Genomic DNA, 25,890 nt, shown 5'->3' with positions numbered 1-25,890 from the left:
TCATCACACCAAGGGATCCTGCACCCAGGGTTACCTTCCCTAAGAAAGGCCCACCTCCATCCTTGGCTCTGTTCTAACTCACTCGAATATATAAGAGACCCCAGGCAGGAAGTGGGTTCCTCCATTTGCCTGCCCTTCTCCCCTGTGTAGCTCCTTCATGGTTCCCACACTCTTCCAACCTCAGCCAGCACACACACACACACACACACACACACACACCGGATCCCTAAGTCCATCTTCCAAGATTTACAATTCGACACCCGTCCTGATCCTGTTTAGGATGGGAGCTGGTGGTTCTGGAGCCCCAGCCTGATGAGTCAGGTGACATACAGGACTTCCGCATACCGCAGAACTCAGGAGAACACTGTATTTCCACTCTAATTATGTCCCAAGCAACTCACAGAGCCTAATGATGGAAAAATGTATTTGTGGGTTTAGCAACAATCTGAATGTAACTGGATGCACTTCCTCCCTGGAAGGCCCAACTGAACCTTCTAGCAGCTCCTTAGGGGACCAGGCCACGTTCTCCATCTGATGTGTCCTTTTCTTTCATCCCTACAGGAGACCGAGGCCTCCCTGGATTGCCAGGTGGGTAATCTGCAGTGATTACACACCTCTCATGTTGGTTGGGTTGGGTAAGCTCAGTTGTAGCTGCCAACTCTGGAGGAAATACACACTGGGGTCTTCTTATATATCCGCAGGTATTTCTGGGCCCCTAGGCCACCCAGGCCCAGAAGGACCAAAGGGACAAAAGGGCAGCATTGGTAAGAGCCCTTTTCTAGTCGTTTCTTTCCTCTTCGCCCTTTTTTAAAGTATTAAGGAGATTTTGTTTTAGAAGACAACAATGACCACAACAGAGAAAGACGGGAAGTTAAATAGGAAATTTGAAGAGATAGAGGCTGTGGCCGACATAAGACTTAAGGACACCTTCTGAGTAGAGGGGGCAGCCAAAGCCAAGGCCCCAACAGCAAGTTCAAAGATCACTGGGTAGATAAGGAAGCTGGAGGCTAAAGAGGCAGAAGGGGGGCCTCAGGCAGCAAGCCATGCGGGGCAACAGGGCAAAGCCCACATAAAGATGGCTTCTACTCCTGAGGAGCTGCTTACAGATTCGGGACAAAGGCAGGGGGATTTTATGTACTCACTGGGTTACTCTGGTCCTGGGTTGAGCGAGGCTGCAGGGCAAGACAAACAGCAGAGGCCTGGAAGAGGCTCTGGGCCATCCCTCGGCTGTGGAGGGGCTGTCCGTGGCCCTGGCATGGAATTCTAACATGTGAGGCTGACCATGTCCATCTTTAGGAGATCCTGGCATGGAAGGACCCATAGGCCAGAGAGGACTAGAAGGCCCCATGGGACCTCGTGGTGAACCTGGGCCTCCTGGGTCTGGAGAGAAAGGGGACCGAGGTAAGAGGTGACGCCTTCGCCTAGAGGACTAGCTGCATCCTTCCTTCCTTCCTTCCTTCTGTACGCTTTGGGGCGGCATGGGCCAAGCACCTGCAGAGGTGGACGGTGGAGAAGCTCTGTACTAAACCCTGTGGAGACATCACTAACAATGGAATATGGCCAGGCTAAGAAACAGGCTGTGGTCTGGGGACTTAACCAGAGAAAGAGGTCTCAGGGATGTGACCTTTCCAGAGAGGGTGAGGAGCGGAGCCAGGTCAAGGCAGAGAACAGAGGGCAGGCAGCAGAGCCGGGAGCACAGCCAGGTATGGCTGAAGGTGAAGCTCCCTGGCCTCTGAGGGCCGAGACCCAGCAGGGCCAAAGGCAGAAGACCTGAGTCGGAAGCCTAGCACCTCAGAGGGCTGTGGAGGTTTGGAACTCAGCTCCTTAACCATGAGGTTGACTTTATGGGGAAACTGAGAAGGGCACCAGGAGTTGTTTGGTGCCAGAACACTGAAGGGAAGCTTTCAGAGCCACATTCTCAAGTAAAGTCACTGCTGGATCCTCTAACGTGCAGTCCTGGCAAAGACCCACATGGCCCTTAGGATGAGCCAGTATTTGTTGAGTGCTATCTATGTGCGAGACCTCTCTGGGCGGGAAATGAAGATTGTGACTGAGGAGTGGCCTCACACAAGTACCAAATGGTCCCCAGCTCATTGGCAGAGTGGAAAATCTTGCTTCCAAACCTGACTGCCAAACTGGGGGTTGGGGCTTTCTCAACAAGTTTCTTCTATCTCTCCTCAGGGATTGCTGGAGAACAAGGCCCTCGGGGCCTCCCGGGTGTCCCAGGTTCTGTGGGTCCCAGAGGTATGTCAGAAAGACCACCCCAAGCAAGCAGAGGAACAGGTCCTGGGCTCCCCAAGAGTGCTGCTTGGCAGCCCCAGATTTGTACAGGATGGCCACAAAGTTTTCTTCCAAAGGGGACTTCTGAGTGTCAAGACTCTGGACTATGATTCTGACTTTATAGTGGAGCTTGGGACACATTTCTGTTTCTGTTCAGTGGCCACATTAAGTGGTGTCTAAGCAACTGGACAGATTATACCAGGGCCCAGAAACCAGACAATGTCCTGCTGACTGGGACCCAGATACACACACAAAATGCAGCAAGGGCTTGATGGCCAGCTGCGGCCTCTTCTCTTCGCCTCAGATCTGCCCTCAGGATCTTAGGAGAAGCAAAGGTCTTTGACCCTGCCAAGCTCTGGCCTCCCCTAAAGGGAGGACATGATACTAGGGTCAGCACCGAACCCTCTGGTGTACTGTCCTAGCAAGGACCCCCAAGGCCCTTAGAATGAGCTCCTCATACTTCACCTGCCCTTGACACTAGAGTAAGTTGTCCCAGCCAGTCCTTGGCTTTCTGATTGTCTCTCCCCTGTTTCTCAGGTCCCAATGGCTCTCCTGGTCCCCAGGGACCCCCAGGTAAGTGTGCTGCTTCTTGTGAAAATCCTCTGCTTCTGTGGTAAAGAAAGGGCTGTGCATCTGTGTGTGCACGCACAAGTATACATGTGTGCCCATCCCTTGCAAAGATGGGACACTCACCTAATTGTCTGTTTTCCTCTGGTGGGCAGGCTCTGTGGGTCCCCAAGGACTCCGAGGTGAAGTGGGACTCCCTGGTGTCAAAGGTAAGCTGGGGGAGGGGCAGGGAGTCAAAGGACTCTGTAGAGATCTCTCATTCAAGAGAGAAGTCGGGGTTCAGGGCTCAGAGAGATCTGATGGACGTGACCCACCAGCTACAAAGTGAAAGAAGGGGAGGTGAAACCAAGATGGACGGGAAACTGTCATCAGAGTCAGACACTGACCCTTCCTGGCCATCCCCACACGAACTTCGCCACCAAGGTATCTGTTTCCCTTGCAGGTGACAAAGGACTTATGGGACCACCAGGCACCAAAGGTATACTGTTCCCACCGCTGCTCACTCTGCTCCCAGACACCCAGACTCCAAGAGCACACATGACTCTGGCTTCTGGGCCCTGGGGATGAGAGGGAGCTGAGAGTTCGTTCTTCTCCTCAGAAAGGGAAACTGAGGCACAAAGGGGGAAACAGTGCCCACATCACATAGGCAGGGTTGGGTGCTCTCCACGGTAGTGAGGCGGCACATTGCCAGGTGTCTGCCCTCTGGTCTTGTCCTCCTTGTGCCCAGGACACCTATGTGTGTCCACAGCAGAGGTTGTGGGGGAACCAGTTGGTGGATGGATGGAGGGAGGATGGTGGATGGAGGGTGGGTGGCTCCTACAGCTCCGTCAGTGCAGGGACTTCCCCAGCGTCCTGCTGCAGCTGCCTCACAGGGCCCCAGTCATGGGGGAAGATGGCTTCCGTCGCTTTCAGCTAACAGTTCTTCTCCCATCCCCACATTTGTTTAGGTGACCAGGGTGAGAAAGGACCCAGAGGCCTCACAGGTCAGTCCGACCCAGGAATTTAACTCATTCACAATCTGTTAAGATCTAGCAGTCACCAGAAGTGGGACAAATACAAAAAGATGGGGGTTGAGCATGAACCCAGATGGAATCCATCCGCCTCGATCCGTGTCTGTTTGGTGCAGACGTTATACCTGTCTTAGGTTCTTTGGAAATCTGACTGGGAAAACTAAGAATCAATTCCCAAAGCAGCACAAAGAGTGCCCCACCCACCCTCTCAGCTGCCCACCCCCTGCCCACTGCACGGAAGTCATAATGTTTCACCACGAAGGGTAGTGTGCTGTTTCCAGGGATATCAGACTTATACACGAGCCTGCTGCCCATGGGGTGGAGGGGATAGGGGTCCTGACCGTGGCATCAAGGCAGAGGGTGCCTCTGTCAGCTCCTCCTCCAGAGGAGAAGCAGGCATACGCATTCTACCAACGGTGGAAACATGCATAGCTTAGCCTCCGGCAGCAGCTCCTTTGTCCTTTGCAGGGGAACCTGGCATGCGAGGTTTGCCTGGAGCCGTGGGTGAGCCCGGAGCCAAAGGCGCAATGGGTAAGTGTCCACAAAGACGGCTGACAGTTTTGAGCCGGACACCCTCCTGGACTCTCTAGACACAGTTTTCTGGGAATTTCTCCCCCCTCTGGAATAAGCAAGGTCCTTCCTTCCTGGTGATTTTCTGTCTGCTAAGAACTGACAGGGGCCGAAGTTTGGTGAACCCCCAGTAGCCCACTTCAGGGGTAGTGTCAAAGCCAGATCCAGACCACCACCTTTTGACTAGCCATTACTGAGGTGTCTATGCCAGGAGAGGGAAGCACCAGGAAGCCTGGCCCCAGGCTTGAGTCCCAGGGAAACTCAAGCCCTACCAACGAGGATGTGGCCCTCACACCTCCATTCACTTAAGGAGACATTAGTAAGCGCTTACTGTCCACAGGACAAGTAAACTACTAGCAAGGGGCACAGCTCGCCCCCTCACGTTACCACAAAGCTTGTGATGGGTGACACGGACTGTGAGAGGCACAGAGAACGAGGATACAATCAGAGAAGAGATTATGGAGGACAAAGGAAGTGACATTTCAGATGTTCCTAAACATTTAGGAAGCATTTCATTGTGGCCACTTTGGAAAACTATCCCTGCTGAGGAGACAGAGGTGTGGCTAGTGAGACCAGTCCCAGAGAGCTCCACTTTGGGAGGTCAGCGGTTAGAACTATGCTTAGAGCAGAGGTGGAAAGGGCCTAAAGGACCCCAGATAATGGGGACAGGGTGTCCCAGCAGGGGAATGCTGTGAGGAGGAGGCTGTGCCCGGCGTACCCCACAACAAAGCTTCTGAGATTGACAGCCATAGTGAGAGCTGCATAAGCCTTCCAGCTAGGAGACCACGCGCTCCAGGCTTACTGGGACAGGAGAGAGAGGGTCGCAGAACTACCCGCAAGAGTGCCTGACAGACTTTGCTTTTCTGCTTTACCAGGTCCTTCTGGCCCTGATGGACAGCAAGGCCCCAGAGGTTAGTCCCTGCTCAGTGGTCTTCAGTCTCACCAGCCACCCATGTCTGCCCCTCCCTGCCCTTCCTTCACCCCCACATGCATAGCTGGGCCCTCCATCCTAATAACAAAGAGGCGAGGCATGCACCATGTGGAGATGAACACAGTCTTGGTCACCATGCCTCCTCCTGCCTATCTGCCAGCATGTTACTCAGGAAAACCCGCTGACTCAGGTGCTTTCCTGAGGGAAAAGCATTTCCATTTCTCATGCTCTCTGCAGGTGAGCAAGGCCTAACAGGGATGCCTGGAACCCGAGGCCCACCAGGACCCTCTGGAGACCCAGGAAAGCCAGGTAATGGGATAGGAAACGGAAGCCACAGTCTTTTGAGTGAGTGCGTGCAACTCAGGCATGCTCAGGTGTGTATGTGCACTCTCGAGGATGAGGAAGGCTCACGGGTGCTTCGTCGCGTGTGTGCATAAGCCTTATCCCGTCGCCCTCCACAGCACAGCGGAAGACTCTAACAGCAAGTTATGCTGACTGATGTGGGCCCAGCATCAGTCACTGGGTCTGGACATTTGGAAAAGAGAGACTAGCAGATGAATGCTGGGGGCTCTAGGAAGGGACGAGGGTGTGCTTAAAGTTGCAGACTTGAGCAGCCAGGCAGTGGTGGTGCACACCTTTAATCCCAGCACTCGGAAGGTAGAGGCAGGCGGATCTCTGTGAGTTCAAGGGAAGCCTGATCTACAAAACAAGTTCCAGGACAACCAGAACTGTTACACATAGAAACCCTGTCTCAAAATACAAAAAACAAGCAAACAAAAAATTGCAGACTTGAACTCATCCTCATATCTTGCCCAAGCTTTTCCCTGTCTCCTCTCCTGGGGCTGTGCCTAGGCCTTCACCAGTATCTACCAATCGAGAGGAGAAGCCTTCTTAGTATCTCCACTGAGGGTCAGACAGCAGGATTCTCGGGTCTGTGGGAAGAGCAAATCAGAAGTAGGCAAGGCAACCATTTCCCCAGGCTCTGAAAACACAGGACCCCTGACTTCTTGGCTGGTACCTAGGTGAACTGTAATGGAGGGGATGGTGGTGTGCATGCGCATGCACGCGCACGCGTGTGTGTGTATGTGTGTGTGTGTGTGTGTGTGCAGCTTTCTAGGTTCCTGGCTCTCTGTATTCCTGAAACGATCTATGAACCCAAAGGGGCTTATATCAGATATTTACATGACGACTCATAACAGTAGTAAAATTACAGTTATGAAGTAGCAGCGGTTGGGGTCAGCACAGCATGAGGAGCTGTGTTAAAGGGATGCAGCGTTAGGAAGGTTGAGAACTGCTGGCTTAGGAGCATTTCACAGCAAAACTCACAGAGTTGCTCTCTGCCAAGTGACGAGGAGTCTGGATTATACCACTGTGAGGCTTGTCCTCCCGTGTCCTCTGTCCCCTTTGGCTGCGGGCAAGGCTGTGACTCCTTGAGGACACTCCTAACCCTTCAACTCTCTGTTCTATGTCTTCTTTTCTGCAGGTCTCACAGGACCCCAAGGACCTCAGGGTGAGTCATGCAGTCCCTCCCAGCTACCACCTCCTCCCAGGCCAGACACTTTAGTCACGTGAGCCTGGCTCCCACTCACAACTCCAGCACCACAGGCTCAGGTTTTGTCATAGTGAGTTCTGAGAAGCACCATAAGAGAAAAGCACACACAGAACAATCTAGACGGCTTTCTGGTGTCAGCGATGTCAGATCCTGTTCATGCTGGGTTCTGGCCCCATCTGGTGCAGGAATGCCCAGGAGAAGACCCAAGCCTCAAGGACCCTGCTGGCCAGGAATTCTGTTAGCACTGGCTCCTGGGGTTCTCTCGGGGAAGATGGCTGTGGTAAAGCCCCTGCTGTAAAACCTGCTTGGTTTTTATTATCTTCAACACGCCCAGGCCCTAATTTTCTAAAGGCAACTGGGCAAAGATTCACAGAGAAATCGAGTCCAGGCTACCCAAAGGCCCTCAGCTGCTGCTGCTCTGGACAGGTCCTGCCCTAGACAGGGAGAGGGACAGTGGCAGCTTTGCAACCCAGGGGGTCGGATCCCCCAGAGCTTATGCCTGCTTCAACCCATGCCTGCTGTGCCTCCATTGCCCAGACACAGACAGGGCTCTGGGTGAGAGGCCCTCACTCTCACTCCGGGTGACTCAAGGCAAGACCTGAGTCCCGCTGCCTCGATCAGGCAGCCAGAGTGGCCTGGCTGAGAGGCAGAGTGCTGGCTACTGCCAGAGAGAAGAGAGGGAGGGAGGGCAGACACTCACAACTGCCTGCCAGGCTTTGGTCATCCTGACTGACTTGTGTTTAATCACATTAGGACTTCCTGGTAGCCCTGGCCGACCGGGGACTAAAGGTATGTGACTTTTCCCAAGAAGGTTTTTTTTTTTTTTTGGATTTTTTTTCTTTTCATCAGCCATTTTAACAGCAGGGAGGGGTTGGCAAGAGGGAGGGCTGCTCTGACCAGAGCCTGGACCAACAGTGGCATCTAGTGGCTCCGACTGAAGGCGGGACGGTGGGAGCTCTGACATTCGTGCAGAGCCCTCCTGGCCCTGAGTCCTCAGGCGCCTGCTCTCACCAGCCTTCCTTTCTCAGACTAAGACTCATCTTCATGTTCCCAGGCCCTTGTGGCAGGATATAGGACAGGAAGCTGCTGGTCCCCAAGGTTTCCAAGCCCTTGTTGTTTGCCGCTAAAATACCCCTGTCACCTAGGCTCCATCCCCACTGACTTTCTGAGATTGATGTTTCCTGAGATTAGAGCCACCCTTGGTCTCATCCTCCACCCTGTGCCAGGTGTGACCAAGGACATCAGGTCTGAAGAAACACAGGAAGGAAGGGGTGTTTCCACCCTGCTAACAAAGTCAAAGGACTGAAAGGGGTCTGGTTTGCGCAATGCAGTACCGCCTGGGCACATGGTGACACTCCAGTTCAGTCCTGCCCATCAGACCCCAGCCCTGAGCAAGGCCAGGCATGCAGGGACTCAGGGACACACACTGTCTCCATGCTCCTGAACCCTGACACTCTGGCCACAAGTACTCATGGTCACCCTAGAAAAAAAAATTAAAAAACTATTATTTCCAATGAGCAGTTGAACCAAAAAGTCATTTTGAGAATAAATGAATGAATGTAACCCAAGAAAAATGACAGTTGAGTTCATACTTCCTAGGACAACAAGTCTCTAGTGGCTTCAATAGGCCTCATAGGTTTAGGGATAGCACCACAGACTTCCTCCGTGACTTCCTGTCCAAGGGGACTTCAGGACCTCTTTGAAGGAGATGCAGGACAGAGAAAGTTATCAATCGCTAGGCTGTGTTCTCAGAACAAGCTCAAATACTTTCTCCTGCTGTGACCTTGACACCCTGCTGGAGAACATCAGCAAAGCAATGAGAGGAAACCAAAGCCACCCTTTCACTAAGAGTCCCTGGGAGGACCCTGGTCGGTGGAGCTACATTCTTTAGCTCTTTGAGTAAAACTCGAGACCTCAAACATGGCTGACAGGCTCTCTCACACTGAGCCTGGCTCCAGCCCCAGGATCTCTCCCGTGCCCTACCTACTCCTCTGGTGTATCCAGTCGGGAGGGGCACGAGTGGTGGACACAGAATCCCATGTCCTCTCCCTGGGAGACCTTCACTCACACTTACATTTTCTTCACCTTGGAAGTAACTAGGGATCAGCCAGTGGGCCAGTCGCCAGAACCCTTCTCGAGCTGCCCAGTCGGTCCCCTCGCCCTGGGCCAGTCCATCCCCTCGCCCCGGGCCAGTCCGTCCCCACGCTCCAGGAACTAGAATGTACATACAAGATCATGGCTTTTATGTACCCTTTGACCTTCAGAAAAATTCTCCACCTATGGCCATTCCTGGAAGAAAAGGTGGGCGGAGGTGTTGAGAATGAGTCTCCTGTTAGCCCCATGCCGGCCTCATGGAAGGGCGGACTCTCCATACCCTTGCAGGAAACTCTTCTCTGGGAGACAGTGATGCTCTGGGCTCAGAGCTCCCTGGGCTCCCATCACTATTAAAATCCCTTTAGCCTGAGGCCCGAGGACCACAGGTGGCCTCCAACGCAATCAGGAACTTGGAGAGTGGTTTATCAAGCCACTGATTGATCCTCTTGTCTACTCTTCTTGTCCTCCCCAGGTGAACCTGGTGCTCCGGGCAGAGTCATGACTGCAGGTAGGCAGCCCTGGAGAGCCCCTCCCTGAGTTCTAGTTGCCTGGCCTACCTGGGCCATCTGACCTAGCTGGGCCTCCCTGTCAGCCGCCAGCAGGTGGGTGGTGCTTAGGGAGGGACAGAGGTGAGCTCTGTGGGTTAGCACGAGGAAGGGGGGAAATGCTAGAGGGGTAAGAGGCAGAGTCTGCCTGCCGCACCTGCCGCCCACTGGGTGCTGGCCCCGCTGAAGGGCAGGAGTGGGGCTCAGTGTTCCATGTCCCTTCTGTTTCCAGAGGGGTCATCAACAATCACTGTCCCTGGACCTCCCGGACCTCCCGGTGCCATGGGACCCCCAGGACCTCCAGGGACTCCAGGTCAGTCTGTCTTCTTGCTCTGTCCCCAGTCAACAGCAGGTTATGGATGCAATGGATTCTAGCCACGTTTGTTCAAATCCTGACAGCAAGGGCAGGAACTAGGAGAAGAGAGAAAAGGGGGGCTCCAGAAAGCCCATGCTCACAACCCGGGGACCCTGATGCTATCCTCAGCATCTGCAGATGAGAAGCTGAGACCAGAGTGGGTAAATTACATGCCTAAGGTCACACAGCAACCAACAGCAGGGTAGGGTGTCTGCCCCCATAGCTGGACCAATCAGAAGGAAGGCTCTTGAACTCTTTGTTTCTTAGAAACACAAATGCCAGTGCTCTGTGAGGGGGAAGTATCCCCAAATCCTCCAGCAGCGTGAGACGGCTGCAGAAAAGTGGGGAAAGCCGTGAGGGGTGGCAGCGTTATTGAAGAGTTCCGCTGTCAGGGGCCTGTGAGAGCGCGTGGTTACAGCTACATAATCTTATAAAATAGATGATTAAAAACCCTGCGGAAATGAAACAAAACAAAATGCTTGGGAGCCAAGCACTTGAGATTCGTTTCCTGTTTCCCCAAAACCCTTGCTGTCTTGTTATGTGTCTTAATTATCTAAAATACTTATGTCAAAATTAAGTACATGATTTATACCCAATGCAAGTATGCTCCAGTGAGTGGGGGACATTTGAGATAATGTCCCCAGCCAATAAAGAGACAGCTCTGCCCACCTCGGGGTCCCCTTCCTGTCACAGTCTTACAGGAATGACCTCTGGCGGCTAATCTGTCCCGACACAGCCAGCTAGTCCACGCTCTGGGAGGATGCCTGTGGATCCCCAAGCCCCTGCCCTTTCCTCCGCTTCTCCTGTGACCCCCAGAGTGGGGTTGGGATTTAGCATTTTTTTAATTCATTACTGTTTCCAGGTCCCGCTGGCCCTGCTGGTCTCCCAGGACAACAAGGTATGTCCCATCCTGTAAAATCACAGGCTGTGGGCTGAGTAGCGGGGACATTCTTCCCAGGTGGGGTTGAGGTTCCTGGATGTTAGATAAAGAGGGAGATGTGTACTTTGGAAGAAATAGCAGGGCCTTTCGGGCTCTTCACCGTGGCGGAAGCCACTCCTCTCATCCCTCCCCACTTCTCTGAGAAGGTCTGTCCTTTCTTGACTAGGCTCTACCCTGTATCTGGTCCCACCCCGGAGGAGGGCAGTGTGCACCCTAACTCTGTGTCCTCCCGACAGGCCCACGAGGGGAGCCAGGACTTGCTGGTGACTCATTCATAAGCAGTGGTAGCTCCATCTCCGAGGTCCTCTCTGCCCGTGAGTGCAACCGCTGTCCAGGGCAGGTGTCGCGGGGGAAGGGATGGAAGAGATGACAGTGGTGTCAGGGCCTGGGCAGCTGCACCAGTGAAGTCATTGCAAAGTCTCATGTCACAATGATCATGCTCTGCCATGGAAGCTGGGAAGAATGGCAGGGTCTGTCTGGTGTGAGAGGCACAGTCACGCAGATGGGGCGGCTGATTGGGCTTCCAGCAGGACTGGGGTCAGATCAGACCTCGGGAGTGAGTATGGTTGGCAGGAGTCACCAGACTCAGACAACTATGATGAGGAGACTTGGGTTCTCAGTCACAAGAGGTCTGACACTTGTGATCTCCTGTCCACAAAGCTCTTTCAAGAACCCAAGGGGGTTTGCAGCTGGGCCACCCCCTGAACACTTATGTCGTCGATACACTAGGGGCTCAGTGTCTGGTGGCATCTTGCTGAGTCTGAGTCATCCCAGCACCTCTGCTGTGCAGGTCTCAGTGACTCTGGTTTCTGGGGGAAACAGACTGAGAGAGGGTGAAAAGTTGCCTGAGGTTGCCAGCTGGCTCTACAGAAGTGGGGACTGAGCTCTGGTTGGCTGATGCAGAAGTCCACTCCCCTGACGTCAGTTTGCAGTCTACCCTGCTTCTACCTGGGGGCGGCTCAGCAGATGGGGTCCTAGGGGGTGTTGTGCAATCAGGGCCTGGGTGGCAGCCCCCACACCAACCATCCTGGTGAGAGATCAAGCATGGTGAAGAGCCTTCGGTTTCTATTCGCTTCCCTCTACAGAAGGTGTTGACTTACGGGGTCCCCCTGGTCCCCCTGGCCCACGAGGGCCACCAGGTAAGATCTTGTTGATCTTCGGGAGGTGGGGACATGAACATTTTATGAGGAAGCTCAGACCCTGCTATCAGGAGTTAACCAGCCCTCTAAGGCTAGTACTTTCTCTGCCTTCTACAGGGCCTTCCATCCCAGGCCCACCAGGACCCAGAGGCCCTCCAGGTGAGAACTGAAGTCCTTGTCTGGAGAGGACAAGAACAGGGGAAGTGGTAGACAAGAGCCTTGTCCTTCTGGCTCTCAGGAGAAATGTCCCTGCCTCCTGCCTCAGACAGAGGGCAGCTGACTCACCCTCTGGCTCTACTGAGTCCTGGGCTTCTTTTCCCTAGGGGAAGGTGTGCCGGGACCACCAGGACCACCAGGATCTTTCATGGCTGACTCAGGTAAGTTTAGGACATCCAGTCACACCCATTCCTCCCTCAGACCCAGCCTGACTGTGGTCTCAGCAGTGTGACCTTCCTGACTGGCTCCCCAGACTGCCCCATTCTGAATTTTGAGGGGAGAATGAATACAGAATCCCCCCTTTATCTGCCGCATGTGGGGAAATAGGCTCCGTCAGCGCAGCTACACTGGGAACCGGATTAGAAGGGAGAGCCAGGACTGCTCTTGGGAGACCCTAGGGTGAGCAGGAGGCCTGGTTCCTGCCCTCAGAGAGCAGAGAGTTGATAAAACAGGAAAGCTGCCGGCACACAAATACGAGCAACAATGTTAACAAAGATATGTGGAAATAACCTAAGATTAAGCACTAGTCCAGAACAAGGCCCCTGGAGAAGATCTGTCCACCTAGAACATCCATTAGGCCAGAACAAGGCCCCTGGAGAAGATCCATCCACCCGGAACATCCACTAGGCCAGAACAAGGCCCCGGAGAAAATCCATCCACCCATCATTCCCTCCTACCCGCCTGTCTACCTAGTCATCTTTCCATTCATTCGCATGCCAACCTTTTGAGCATGCAAACATCTTACAAACCAACACGTGTAGGACAAGGTTGACTGAGCATCTACAGCGTGCCCAGTACTGTGCCAGCTGCTGCTTCCCCAGAAGTGCCTCATCCACACTCTTGCTATTTCTTTCCTTGCAGAAACCCTCTTCTCTGGCCGTCCGGGTCCACCTGGCCCCCCAGGTCCCAAGGGAGACCAAGGTAAGATCAGTGTCTCGGGGATCCCAGAGACCAGTGTCCTCTGCTCATCTGCCTGGTGGCCAAAGCATTTAGACGAGGCTGGACATCCTGCAGTGTGGGATGGGAGGAGGAGAGTGGCAGGTGGTCAGAAACTCTGCCGGCAGTCTCCACCCGACGGAGATACCCCGGTTGTCTACTCCAACGCCAGCCTCCATCCCTTCTCACAGAGTCTGGTGTCCTTCTGCAAGACCCTCCGGGCCACAGAGGACATCAGCAAACATCAAACACAGCCTGGAGTAGGGGCGAGGTAGCCAGAGCTGACCCCCGAGAACTCTGAGCTTCTTCAGAATGCATTTGATCCACACAAGTAGATCAGAGTCCCTGTGAATGCGGTGCTGATGTGTGTGTGTGTGTGTGCATGCGTGTGTGCCTGCATGTGTGTGTGTTACTGCTCAGAGAGGGATGCAGACCCAGAAATTGTGGATTTTAGGGTGCCTCCCCATAGGGAAACGTGGTATTTTTGCAAGTAAGATTGTAGTAGACAAGGAATGATTGCTGAGCCACCCACAAAGGGTGCTGAACTTACTAGGCCTGGAGGAGGTGGTACAAACAGGGCTTCTCGGTTTGGATTGCAGGTGATCCTGGTGTCCCAGGTACTCCTGGCATCCCTGGTGGTCACTCTTATGGTAAGAACTAAAAGAGAATAAAGTTCTTCCATCTCCAAGTGAGACTGGGGGGTCCAGTGAGGGATGTTGATCCCTCCGTTCATCTCATCTCTGATTTCCATGGTAACTCTGTAGCTCCTCAGAGGCTCTACATGAGCTACCTTTAAGGAGGCCACAAGCTTGTGGGGGATGGAAGAAAAGGTGCATGCACATCTGTAGGTAGCAGACTGTGCCTGGGGACCAAAAAGCTGAGAATGCAGCAGGCCCTGAGTGCTACAGGTGGTCTGAGAGAAGGGAGGCTGTGAGGTGGTGAGAGACTGCGGAAGGAAAGGGCATGTCTGCCCTGGGTCAGCACCCAGAGTAAAGAAACCTAGTCAGGACCCTTTCTCCTCCCTGCAGGTGGATCATCCAGTACTACGTACATGCAGGGCCCGCCTGGGCCTCCTGGGCCCCCTGGGCCTCCAGGCTCCCTCAGTAGCTCTGGCCAGGACATCCAGCACTACATCGCGGAGTACATGCAGAGTGAGTGCCCGACACCCACCTTGGGAAGGAGACTGAGGGAGAAGAAGGAGTGTTTGGGTAGTCATCTACGTGGTAGGCCCATGTCTTCCACCCCTGAAGTAGTCTTGCCTGCAGGTCCGAGAGCTGGCCAACATACCTGTCCATAAATATGCTGCGTCTTCATCCTACCTGGAGATCTATATACGCATACTACACACTTGCACGGAAATGATACACATATGCACGTGCACACACATTTTCAAAAGTGCTCATACCCCTCCCATGCTGTGTTTGAGCAATGTATCACACGGATGGCTGACTAGAGAGTCTTATCGGCCCAAACCCTCATGGACAGCGCAGGCCTCAGCCTCGGGTTCTCTATCAACAGTAAAGAAGTCCAGGCCACTAGGAAAGACTTACATAGATCTAATCTACGTGGGAAGTAGAAAGTAGAAAAAGACAAGATCTCCTGAGTAAATTGGGAGCATAGGGACCTTGTGGGAGGTCTGAAGGGAGGAGGGGAGAGGCAGGGAGGGGAGCAGAGAAAAATGTAGAGCTCAATAAATATCAATTTAGAAAAAAACCCAAGCAGTCCAGGCCCCCTGCTGGCCATGGCTCAGGCCCTGTGTGGACCAGGACAGACTTTCTCTCCTCCGCCTGTGACCACAGGGAGGCTAGATGCTCTTGGCCACAAGCTTGACTGTTCGTTCCTTTGTTGGCAGGTGACAGCATCAGGTCTTATCTCTCTGGAGTCCAGGGTCCTCCAGGCCCACCAGGTCCTCCAGGGCCTGCCATCACCATCACAGGAGAGACTTTCGACTACTCCCAGCTGGCAAGCCAGGTGGTGAGCTACTTGCGGAGTAAGTCTGTCAGCCTTCAGTGTTCTGATACCCTCCTCCTAAAGCATCACCACAGATCCCAGAACCTCATCTCTCAATTCACTGGGTGTCACACCCGTCCCCTGACTATATAACCTTTCATTCCACATTCGTTGTAGTTGGGTCACAGGGCCCAGCTTCAGCAAACATTGTATTGCTGGGAACAGACATGATGGAGCAGGCATGAAATGCATTTGACTAGCATGCTCCCAAGTACAGGCCCATCTCTGCTCACAAGAAGAGACCCTTGCTTGACAGTATCTAGTAGGAGTTAGGCTAAAGCATATTCTAGAACATGGCATTCCCTACAAAAAGCCAGAGTCTCCACCCCGCCTCTTCTGGCCTCCCAAGTAGCCTGAAATGCTACTCATTTTGCAAAGAATGAAATGCTGTTCATTTTGCAAAGACCATGACAAGCTGACTTGACTTTCAGAGTTTGGACATAGGGGGTCTGCTCTGAGACCAAGGGGGTAACCTGAGGTCTTCTTCCCACAGCTTCTGGCTACGGAGTCAGCTTGTCCTCTGCCTCCTCCGAAGAGATCCTGGCCATGCTGCGACGTGAGTCACCCACCGTGGGCTAGAGTGGGGTCTCTTTGCTCTATTCCGACCTCACTTGGTGGGCACCAGTCCCAGGCTGAGCTCTGTAAGGCCTGCAAGTCCTCTGTGACACTCACTGTCCCACCTCACGTGCTGGGTCACAAATGCATCATGGGAGAGTGAATCTCCCACCTTCTCCACTGCAGACACGCAGAAGTAGGCTGATTACCCCCAGCCTGTGTGTCCCCCAAGGACCAAGACCCAATACTGGGAGCCAGGCTGAGCAGGTGGATCTGACTGGGCTTCTGGGTTGATCCATAAAGCATACCCTCTCCTTTCCAGGGAATGATGTGTGGCAGTTCCTACGGCAGCACCTGGCGGGCCCCCCGGGTCCCCCAGGGCCACCAGGAGTCGGTGGAGATGGGTCCCTCCTGTCCTTGGACTACGGAGAACTTAGCAGACACATTCTCAACTATATGTCAAGTGAGTGGTCAGAAGGGCACAGGATGATGACTAGGCATCCAGTGTCACTGAGATGGCCCCACTGACCCCTCCTCCCCCCCTTGCCAGCTGCACTGACCCCTGCAGGGACTGCAGTCTCCAGGGCTGCTCAGAGCAAGTCTGAGCCATGAGCACACTTGTTTATGCGTGCACATTCCACATCCAGCAGCCATCAAGCAGTGTGGCCCCATGCTCTGCTCAGTGCCCTCCCCATTGGGCGTCACTGCCCAGACTGTACATCTCTCTCCTATGCATCTTCTTTCCGACCCCCTTCTCTCCCTTCCTCAGACCCCACTTCAGTCCAGATTGCTATCTGCTCTCCTCCCCAGCAGGTCATTTGTATCTGAGCTCCCCTGTCCCATGTGAGTCCCCAACAACTTGAGACCTTGTTCCCCAGGTTCTGGAATCAGTTTTGGGCATCCTGGCCCACCAGGCCCCCCTGGCCTGCCAGGAACATCCTATGAGGAGCTACTCACCATGCTCCGAGGTAAGGCCAAACAGGGACTTCCATCTATAGGGTTGGGGTGGAAACTGAACCTTTGGCTCAGGCTGTGACTGACTTCTTACTGTCCATCCATGTCCCAGGGTCTGACTATAGGAACATCATTGGGCCTCCAGGACCACCTGGGCCACCAGGGATGCCAGGCAGTGCGTGGTCCAGCATCAGCGTGGAGGACCTCTCATCCTACTTGCACAGTAGGACACTGGGGAGCAGGGAGAGGAGGGCAGAGGGCTGCGGCCTGACCCCGCAGGCATCCCTAATCCTCGCTAGGGCCACCATAGAGAACTGAATCAATGTGCCATTCCCCAAAGGAGCATGCACAGGGATGCAGCCTGGGGCTTGAAGGGGGTCACAAGCCATGGCAGGGGAAGAAAAAGGGCTCTTAACTGTAGCCCTTGCAGAACTCATGAGCCGTGTGATCAGTCAAGGAATAAGGGTTCTAACGCCTGGTAGTGAAGGCCTAGGAGAACAGGATGTGGGTTGTGGGGTAGAAGGGCCCCTTGGAAGCAGCTATCCCCAAATGATGTCAGAAAGGGGACACCTGGTCCTTTCTCCTCCTGCATGCAAGGGACCCAGTAAGCATCCCCCACCCTCCTCTACTCCACCCTCCCTTCCCATCTCCTTCCCTCCATCCATGGAGGGCCCACAGTAGGCCAAGGGAAAACGGAGCATCTAGTTGGCTCTGCCCTGACCTTTCTCATTCCCTCTCCTCCCACCCAGCTGCTGGATTGTCCTCCATCGCAGGCCCTCCAGGCCCTCCTGGACCCCCAGGTCCTCGAGGGCCCCCAGGTGTCTCAGCAGCTCTGGCTACCTATGCAGCTGAAAACAGCGACAACTTCCGCAGCGAGCTGATTAACTACCTCACAAGTAGGTGCCTTGACATTGGTTGCCTCCTGTGAGCCCCCTTCTAGGCCTTCATTCCTCCTTTAAGTGGCGCAGTAGGCACAGGATTGTCAGCAGTGCAAATCAGTTCCTCTGCTCAGCTGCATTCTTCTGTACATGTACTCTGTCACTAAGGGATTTTATTCAAACTCCAGAGACCCCCTAGCCCCCAAGTCTTTTGTCCATTACAATCTGGGCTAATGCATCTTCCTACCCCACAGGTCCTGATGTCCGTAGCTTCATCGTTGGCCCTCCAGGCCCTCCAGGGCCCCAGGGACCACCTGGAAATGGTCACTTAAGAGAGAACTACAGCTGGGGTAGCAGCTCCTCTGCCAGACGAGACACTTCCTACGGCTCTTCCACAGGAATAGGGGGAGCCAATGGAGGCTCCCTGGGTGAGGGTGGAGCCTTTGGTGCAGGAGATGGGGGTCCCTATGGTACCGATATCGGCCCAGGCGGAGGCTATGGGGCAGCTGCAGGTGGCATATATGGCACCAATGGCGATTCGTTCCGGGATGGCTTCACTGGAGACCTGGATTATAACAAGCTGGCAGTGCGGGTGTCTGAGAGCATGCAGCGTAAGTTGGAACCCTTGGACCTCAGAGTGGGGGGAGCATGAGTGCTTCTTGGTACATAGTCCTCACAAACTGGCCCTTGTTTTTAATGAATGTGGAGATAGAAACTAGAATCAGATGAGCAGGGATTGAAAGAGAGGAGACTTCATCCTAAGTCTCCACCATCTCAGTGCAAGGAACCCCAGTACTGACACCCGAGCTGTGGGGGAACAGGGAACACCAAAGGGCTTGGTATTCTGCTCAGAGCAAGTCTGACAGTAACAGAGATGCAACTTGTCGGTTGTTAGCCAAGAAGTCCTTTCTCCCTCTAGTTATCAGCACAGGTCTGCGGGCCAAATGCCCCAGAGGAATGTCACACAGGCTAGGCCAGTCTCAAAGAACAGAGAAGGAAGCTGCAGGGCTTCTTCCTCAGGGCAGTTTGCTCAGGTTTAGCTGCTTTGAGCGAGGCTGTCTGAGGATACTACCCTTCTGCTGCAGCTTACCACTGTGCAGTGGTATCTGCTTCCTACACCTGCATCCCGGTGTTCTGCAGGTCAAGGCCTGCTACAAGGGATGGCCTACACTGTCCAGGGCCCACCAGGCGTGCCTGGGCCCCAGGGCCCTCCTGGCATCAGCAAGGTCTTCTCTGCCTACAGCAATGTGACACAGGACCTCATGGACTTCTTCCGGAGTAAGCATGCCCTCACGGCTTCCCCAGCTTAGTCTCCCCAGCCTGCTGCTTAGTCTCACAAGGGACCCGACACACAAATGCCTCCTTCTCCCCATAGCTGAGATTCCAGAACCATGAAGCCAGCTCCACTTCCCTGTACAAACCCAGATTCCACTATCTGTGTCACTCTGAACAAACGGCTCGACCTCCCAAACCTCCGGCAACCTCTAGCCTAAAACCAGATTCTTTCCTTCCTTGCAGCTTACGGAGCTATTCCAGGCCCACCTGGGCAAAAGGGAGAGGCGGGCGCCCCAGGACCCAAAGGTAAGTGGCAACGAGAATTGTGTGTAATGACCACCTCTTACTGAGAAGTAGTAGCACCTTTGCTGGTACCACACTGTGCCACACCTTTAGCCTTGTATTCATACTTGTCACATCTTCTCTGTGCTTCTAGGTGACAGGGGCCTTGCTGGACAACGAGGACCTCCTGGGCCACCTGGCCCTCGAGGGCAAAAAGGAGAGAAAGGAGACAAGGGTAAGTCCGAATCTTGTGGCTTCTGAGGTTCTGGGGCTCAGCAGAGAAAAAGTAATTTGCTTCCAAGCTAGTCTGAGAAATTCAAACAAAAACTTATGCATAAAAAGGTATTTTTAGCACAACTGAGGAGGAAGACCAGAGAGTTGCCGCAGAGTGAGAAAGAACCTGGCAACAAAATAGGGCAAATTACTTGAAAATAAGTTGTTTTACAAAGGATTAACTATTCAAGCCACTTTTAGCCGTCATTGTTGGTATCACTGGTCCTCATAGGACATGACATATTTAACCCCTACTCATCTTTGGACTTTCAGGCGACCAAGTCTACACTGGGAGGAGGAGGAGAAGTATTGCCGTCAAGCCATAAGTTGCAATTGGCTGAACCACCGAGTTCTTGGACCAGTTCTTGAAATATTCTCGGGTGTCTGTGTTCAAGTATCCCCTGTGGGTGAAAACTGGATCTGGTTCACATCTTGTTGAGACCAAGTCACCTAGCAACACTTGTTCTAGTTGGAACAAAATATATGCATACAGAAAGTTCAAAGACACACAGTTGGAAACAGCTTCATTGATTGGGTGGGCCTTCAGAATAGCTGCAAAATTTAATATGAGATTTAACCTCTCTGCTATATAGATCTGAGCTCCCTGGCTTCTTTAGCTCCCTGGCTTCTTAACTCAGGCCTAAACCTCAGAAGCCAGGTACATAAATGTTGGGTGGGGAGTCTTGGCGCTTTGCCTAAAAAAATGAGCCCAGAAAAATGGAAAACAGGAATGGGGGCCTTGGCGGGGGTGACACTTGATGGTTTCTGGTCACTGTTACCAAGGCTGTGCTTCCAGTTCCTTCCCTGCTCACTCTGCACTCTCCAGAAGTTTCCCTCCTTCAAGGATAGTTATCACAACAGAGATGCCAACCACCTCCCACTGGAGCTATGGCCTGTGTCCCTGTGCATGCCAGAAGTCACGGTATGACACCACACTAGACCACAGCGGACAGCACAGGAGGGGCAGCAGACAAGGAAGGGAAACATGGCCTCCATACCCCATTCTGCACATAGGAAAGGGCATGGGTGCAGCTGGTTTTTAAGCACTTTTCACTGTCTAAAAGTATTTGTATGTAAGCTGTAAGATGAAAAATCATTTCAATTGTAAAATTTTCAATTAAAGGTTTTTTTTTTCTTTTTTAGTATTTTTACTATGAATCATGTGAAAAGGAAAGTTTAAAAAAAAAGAATCTGGGTTACCTGGGTCTGACTCTAATGCTGTTTATTACAAATATTAGCAGAGAAGACTGGTTACATTTTAGGCCCTGCCTTTTAAAATTTTATCCCTGAGAGCTCTAAAGCAGACTTTTATCTGAAGCTACTAGCTCAACCTGGACACACCGGACAAAGAAGTTTGTTTTTTCTAAGTTCCTTGAAATAGAAACACTTGCACAACAAATTAGCAAGCTTCTTTGCAATTAATGCATGACTGGAGGCCAAATATATAAACCACAAAAATGTCTACTAAGGAAAATGTACACATATCAGACACCCCAAAGAAATGCATGGTAAGATCAGAAGAGCCTGCACTTGGGCAATGGCAATTTGTTAATTTGTTTCAAGCTGTGTCTCTCAATTGCTGGGTAGTCAAGCATGGGATTAACATAAATTCACTTCTGCATCTCTGTGTAGACCAGGCTGTCCTCAAACTCAAGAGATCTGCCTGCCTCTGCCTCCGAAGTTCTGGGATGACTTTCCTTACTCTTCTATGCTCTCCCCTGAATTATCTTACATATCCTAGAGAAAGGACACGATTTAGTTTCACTCCCACAAGCAGCTGCAGCAGCACCAATGCAAGCACATCATCAGAACGTTGCGTGGTCTTCTGGCCTGGTGTTATAACCTGATGGCTACCCATAAGAATCAACATGGGGATCTCTGCACATGAATTCATATAGCCTTCACAATTTCAGATAACTTGCTTTATCACCCACAGGGAACAATACCCATTGTGGATAACAATGAATGCAATGTATCTTTTAATTTTTAAAGAATTTATCAGTTTCATAATGAAAATCTTTTGAAACAGTACTTTTTACTTTGGGGCTCAAGTATTACATGTTAATGATTGCTATCGTGATTAATCAGACCTAGGAAATGTCCCCTTGTTATTAGACTTTACGAAGACACCCAAGTCTTCACAGAGTTCTACACTCAGAAGAAATGGGAGGGAAGTCCCAACTGTGCAGCTTTCTTCAGACAGACACACACACGCCACACTTCAGCTGGACAGCAGTGCATCTGGGAAAGGAGGCAGTGGTCAGGAATGAGCTGGGTAGTGCACAGCTCTGAGATTAGAAAATGACATCACAGCCTCCCTCTAGCCAAGCTGCACACATGTCAAGCAGGGTTGCCAGTGTCCACTGAGTGGTGTTGAACAAATCAATTGACAAATAACAAGAAGGCTTTTTAGCATATGATTTTTCATTGGATTTGAAACACTTGGTCAAACAAATACTCTATCCCAATAAGAGGAAATTAAAGCACACACACACTTTATGTGAACACAGACATTGGAAGTTCCTCCCAGGAGTCCGCATATTGGAAGGTACTTATCAGCAAGTTAGAAATTACATTTGTCAGGAGGGAGAGACTACCACAGATGCCTAGGATCGATGATAAACACAGAATGTCAGAAGACTAAGAAAGTGCAAGTTTAAAAAATGTAAGTAGGACCAAAAAGGCAGGGGGGACAGACCTGCAAAGTGTCTCAGCAGGACAATCTCATTCCTAAGATTCTCTTTTAATTTAAAAAAAAAAATGTTTCCCAAAATAGATTAAGAAATAACTTTATTGTTTGACAATCCCGTGATTGAAAAGGTATGTTTCTAATCCCAAGTATACAAGAAGCATAACGTGAAATGAAATTCTCTTCGAAAATTTAGCTTGTGAACTTATTACACTGCAAAGAATCACATTTTTAAGCTGCAGCCAACATTTGAAACTGGTCAACTCTATTCCAAGCTTTGTAGCAGAAATTTTCAAGCATTATTAAAACTACGTCAGCCAAAGAACAGCAACAGCAGAGGCATTAACTGTTGCCTCTGATGTAAGAGACACACTGAAAATATCACCCGTGTCCTACAAGACCATTTCCCGAAAGAACCAGAAGGCCATTAAAACTGACACCTCTTCAACTGCAGTTCCCATGCCGGGCGGTCTGCAGTATCTCTAGCTATTAATTTGGCCAAATTTGGCTTCTTAGAAGAGTCTCTGTTCATATAATTAGCACAGTGTGGAATGGGGAAAGTATGAGGGTACAGGGGACCTGGAAGAGCACAAAAAAAGTTACTTCTGAGACGTGCTGATGCTCAAGAAATCAGAGAAGCCTCCACGGGGAAGGTCTCACGTGCCTGAGAGCGTGTGCTTGAGAAACACTGCTTAGAGGTAGCTCCGGTTCTGCTTCTTACTTAGTTACAATCTGCCATGTCCTGGCATGTGGGAAGGTTCCAATATTTTCAACAAAATAAAAGCACTCTAAATTTGCTCCTCACCCACAGAAAAGGGTAAGAAAGAGCTTACTGTGACTCCAACTAAAGCAGCAGCTAATTCAGCAACCCACAGCCTGGGGGTCAACAGGTCTGCGGAAACCCTGCGCTTGAGCTCTAGGAGCTGGACCTGCAGAAGTGTGGTGGGTGGAGGTGTGGTGTGGCCAAAGCATGCAGGGAAAGGGGAGGCGACTGCATGGAGAATTCCCTTTATGCGCTGAATGGGGCATTCTGCCACAGCAACCAAACAACTTCATCAGCAGATGGACTGACTGCACTCTCAGATTCAAAGAAGGCGATGCCCTCAGCCACTCCCCACCTATACTTCACCCAGCAAAGAATGATCACTGTTATCTACTGGCATATGGTCTTAAAGGAAGCACAAGTTTAGAAACAGCATGTTCTGTAACAAAACACTCTCTCTATATAACCTGAAGTGTGGAGAGGAGTGTCCCCTCTACAAGTGTAGCACAGGGCAGTCCCTGCACCCACAGGAGAACTCAGAGAGCAGGCTTCAGGTAGACAACCCCTCCAGCCTGCATTCCAGATACAATGCTCTAAATATCAAGCTGAATACAAACAGGAAGGAAAGATACTCAGACCAAACCATGTCTACAATTACCTAAATGATACTGAAAATAAAGCCCATTGACTGGAGTATTCATTTATAAAAATCCAATAAGCTGAAAAATTCAAAGGAGAAAGTGGTGTATAAGAGCTTTCCTCCCCTCTCCCTCTTCAAATAAATCATTAAATACACTGGGCAACATAATTCTGTCTTTTATCATAACAATATAAACAATCTCCATCATACTTTATAAAGATATATTTAAAGGCTTTCAAACAGTTTTCAACCCAGCATCTGAAAATAAAGCATTAAGAATTCTGTATACAGTAACACATTCATGTGCTAAGTGTATGAATTTACAACCATACATTATAATATATACGTATATATATTTATATAAAAACAAAATTGGCTGAAAGTTAAGGCTACCTACAAGGTTGTCCAAGAAAATTAAGCTTGTCAAAATAATTATAAAGTTAAAATTACACATGCATTTTTAAACCAGATAAAGTCCAGCATCCAGAGTTTTCAAATAAACGGCAACAAAGTACTACAGACATCAACATTTCCTTAAATAAACTGGTGTTTCCACATTACATTGACAGTTCTATTTTTCCACCAACCTCAAAATATAACTAAAAACTGAAACGTTTACAGTTTGGTACCTAGCACTCTTAGAAGAGAACAGGTTGCCAATAGCAGGCAGCAAGCATCATTCACAAAAGTGCTGTTTATAATACTGATTCTGAGCTTCAGAAGGAACCAAGAGTGAACACTTCATTAATGAGCACATGTACCAGCAACCACATGATAAAGGTTTCAGGCTTTTCCGACTCAAAGAAATTAATTTAAACATGGAACAAAATGAAACCGAAACGCACTTGAGTAACCTCATTTGAAACCTTAACAATGTCACTTTGCATGTGTATCTCATACTGAATGGAAATCCTTTGTGGACAACGCTTCTTCTAAGACTAGCTTCAGAACTGTAGTTGTGACTGCAGCTAGGGGCACAGAGGCCCCTAAGCATCACTGAGAAATAGAACTTCTGAGACAGAGGCTTCTGACGTGGGCGAGCTCAGTCTGTGATATGACAGTGTGGTGAGCTCTGTTAAGTTCAATCTGCACATTTTAAAGCTAGTTCATTCATCTTTTCATACTTTGTACAACCTTTGTTTTAGGATGAATATTAAATGGCAATATAAACACATTTTTAAAACAGTAATGTCCACCAGTGAGAAGGGTATTTTGTTCCTGCTGATCAAAACGAAAACCCCATTTTATATATGATTAAAATTTAGTGTTTTAGGCACTATCTTAATAAAATTAGCACCTCATTATTGTTCCTGCCCACACAGGCTAATGTTTGTGACAAATTACTGAAATAACCTTTCTCTTTTAAAAGACTTTGATCCTGCTTAATGATAAAAAATATATCTATGTATTGAATCAATAAACATATTTCTGTAGCTCATGGCTTTTTAATAATAGTTGGTTTACCAAAAGAAAATCACTCCAATTCTACAGCATAATCTTAACTATAGAATTTAGCATCATTGAGAAATCAAGTAAAACAATATTTATTAATACTTAGTGATGTAACAGGTTTGGTTTTTTTTCCCCCAAATAACTTTAAACATTTCTCTGGCAGTTTTTCAGTACTATGTCTAAAGAATACAATATTTAAGGTCAATATACAAAATCACCTTAGGGAATTACTGCAAGATGCTACTTGCCAACATGGCCCAGCATCTGTCTTAGTTCATTTGCCCTTCATCTTTGTTTGCTTAACAAAAAAAAATCCAAAAAACCAATTTTCAAAACCACCAAGATGGACAGGTGATTGTCTTTGTGAGTCACATGTGCTGTGGAAGATGAAGAGAACATAAGGATGCACTTAGAAGCCAAATCCAGACAGAGAATGCTTGCTGTCGCTATGACCCAGTGGAATGCAAGGTGGGAATAGGGTAGAACTTGGAGATACGGCTCTGTGCTGACGGATTAAGACATTCGGACTCCCCAGTCATTTTAAAAAACACTTCCTGCTCCTGCAGTTTCCTGGCAAACTCTTCTTCCAGTGTCTTAAAAAAAGAAGAGACAAACAATTATGCACTGCTTTACACTGTACATGGAAATCAGGATTTACTCTGATAGCCAAGATTAAACCTACTAACCCCAAACATTTTATTCAATAGTTAAGACCACATACTTCCCATGGTCACAGGTTCAAGACTCAGTTCAGTTAGTCCTCTGCTATAGAAGAAAGGCACTGCCTAACTTACCTTGTTAGCATGCCATGTGAACATCAAACATAGCAAGGATTTGTTATACTTGATGGAACTGAAATTTATCAACACCTTTATGACATCTTCAGATGTTCATGAGGATAACTGGCAACAGCCAGCAAGTAAGAATAAGGAGGGAACTAGGGTCAGTAGATATATGAGGACATGGTTGAGCAAGCTCGGCAAC

General features: G+C 50.4%; 2 protein-coding genes across 4 annotated transcripts in view; one reads left to right on the top strand and one right to left on the bottom strand.

Moving 5' to 3' along the window:
• Col17a1 (collagen type XVII alpha 1 chain) overlaps positions 1–20,434 on the top strand; it is a 37,412-nt gene extending 16,978 nt beyond the window's left edge. Inside the window, exons 20-52 of one of the 2 annotated variants that reach the window (XM_075975117.1) lie at positions 562–588; positions 702–764; positions 1,297–1,401; positions 2,182–2,244; positions 2,818–2,853; positions 3,003–3,056; positions 3,290–3,325; positions 3,795–3,830; positions 4,326–4,388; positions 5,303–5,338; positions 5,596–5,667; positions 6,842–6,868; positions 7,664–7,699; positions 9,477–9,512; positions 9,782–9,862; positions 10,767–10,802; positions 11,930–11,983; positions 12,101–12,142; positions 12,307–12,360; positions 13,061–13,120; positions 13,735–13,785; positions 14,164–14,286; positions 14,988–15,125; positions 15,639–15,701; positions 16,023–16,163; positions 16,579–16,668; positions 16,767–16,877; positions 17,404–17,550; positions 17,787–18,143; positions 18,673–18,810; positions 19,051–19,113; positions 19,244–19,324; positions 19,636–20,434. In XM_075975117.1, the coding sequence (XP_075831232.1) occupies positions 562–588; positions 702–764; positions 1,297–1,401; positions 2,182–2,244; positions 2,818–2,853; positions 3,003–3,056; positions 3,290–3,325; positions 3,795–3,830; positions 4,326–4,388; positions 5,303–5,338; positions 5,596–5,667; positions 6,842–6,868; positions 7,664–7,699; positions 9,477–9,512; positions 9,782–9,862; positions 10,767–10,802; positions 11,930–11,983; positions 12,101–12,142; positions 12,307–12,360; positions 13,061–13,120; positions 13,735–13,785; positions 14,164–14,286; positions 14,988–15,125; positions 15,639–15,701; positions 16,023–16,163; positions 16,579–16,668; positions 16,767–16,877; positions 17,404–17,550; positions 17,787–18,143; positions 18,673–18,810; positions 19,051–19,113; positions 19,244–19,324; positions 19,636–19,688 (2,573 nt within the window). In that variant the 3' untranslated portion in view covers positions 19,689–20,434. Of the gene's footprint in view, positions 1–561; positions 589–701; positions 765–1,296; positions 1,402–2,181; positions 2,245–2,817; positions 2,854–3,002; positions 3,057–3,289; positions 3,326–3,794; positions 3,831–4,325; positions 4,389–5,302; positions 5,339–5,595; positions 5,668–6,841; positions 6,869–7,663; positions 7,700–9,476; positions 9,513–9,781; positions 9,863–10,766; positions 10,803–11,080; positions 11,159–11,929; positions 11,984–12,100; positions 12,143–12,306; positions 12,361–13,060; positions 13,121–13,734; positions 13,786–14,163; positions 14,287–14,987; positions 15,126–15,638; positions 15,702–16,022; positions 16,164–16,578; positions 16,669–16,766; positions 16,878–17,403; positions 17,551–17,786; positions 18,144–18,672; positions 18,811–19,050; positions 19,114–19,243; positions 19,325–19,635 lie in introns of both variants that reach the window. The other variant, XM_075975118.1, reaches the window with a different exon arrangement.
• Positions 20,435–22,135: 1,701 nt separating this feature from the next.
• Positions 22,136–25,890, bottom strand: part of Slk (STE20 like kinase) — a 53,359-nt gene continuing 49,604 nt past the window's right edge. For both annotated transcript variants that reach the window (XM_075974345.1, XM_075974346.1), the window contains one exon: positions 22,136–25,499. In XM_075974345.1, coding sequence (XP_075830460.1) covers positions 25,353–25,499 — 147 coding nt within the window. In that variant the 3' untranslated portion in view covers positions 22,136–25,352. The remainder of the gene's footprint in view (positions 25,500–25,890) is intronic.

The sequence above is a fragment of the Microtus pennsylvanicus genome, chromosome 5 (genome assembly GCF_037038515.1).
Source record: "Microtus pennsylvanicus isolate mMicPen1 chromosome 5, mMicPen1.hap1, whole genome shotgun sequence".
NCBI lineage: Eukaryota > Metazoa > Chordata > Mammalia > Rodentia > Cricetidae > Microtus > Microtus pennsylvanicus.
Note: the sequence above shows the minus strand (reverse complement) of the source record. Positions and strands in the feature narration are given on the sequence as shown.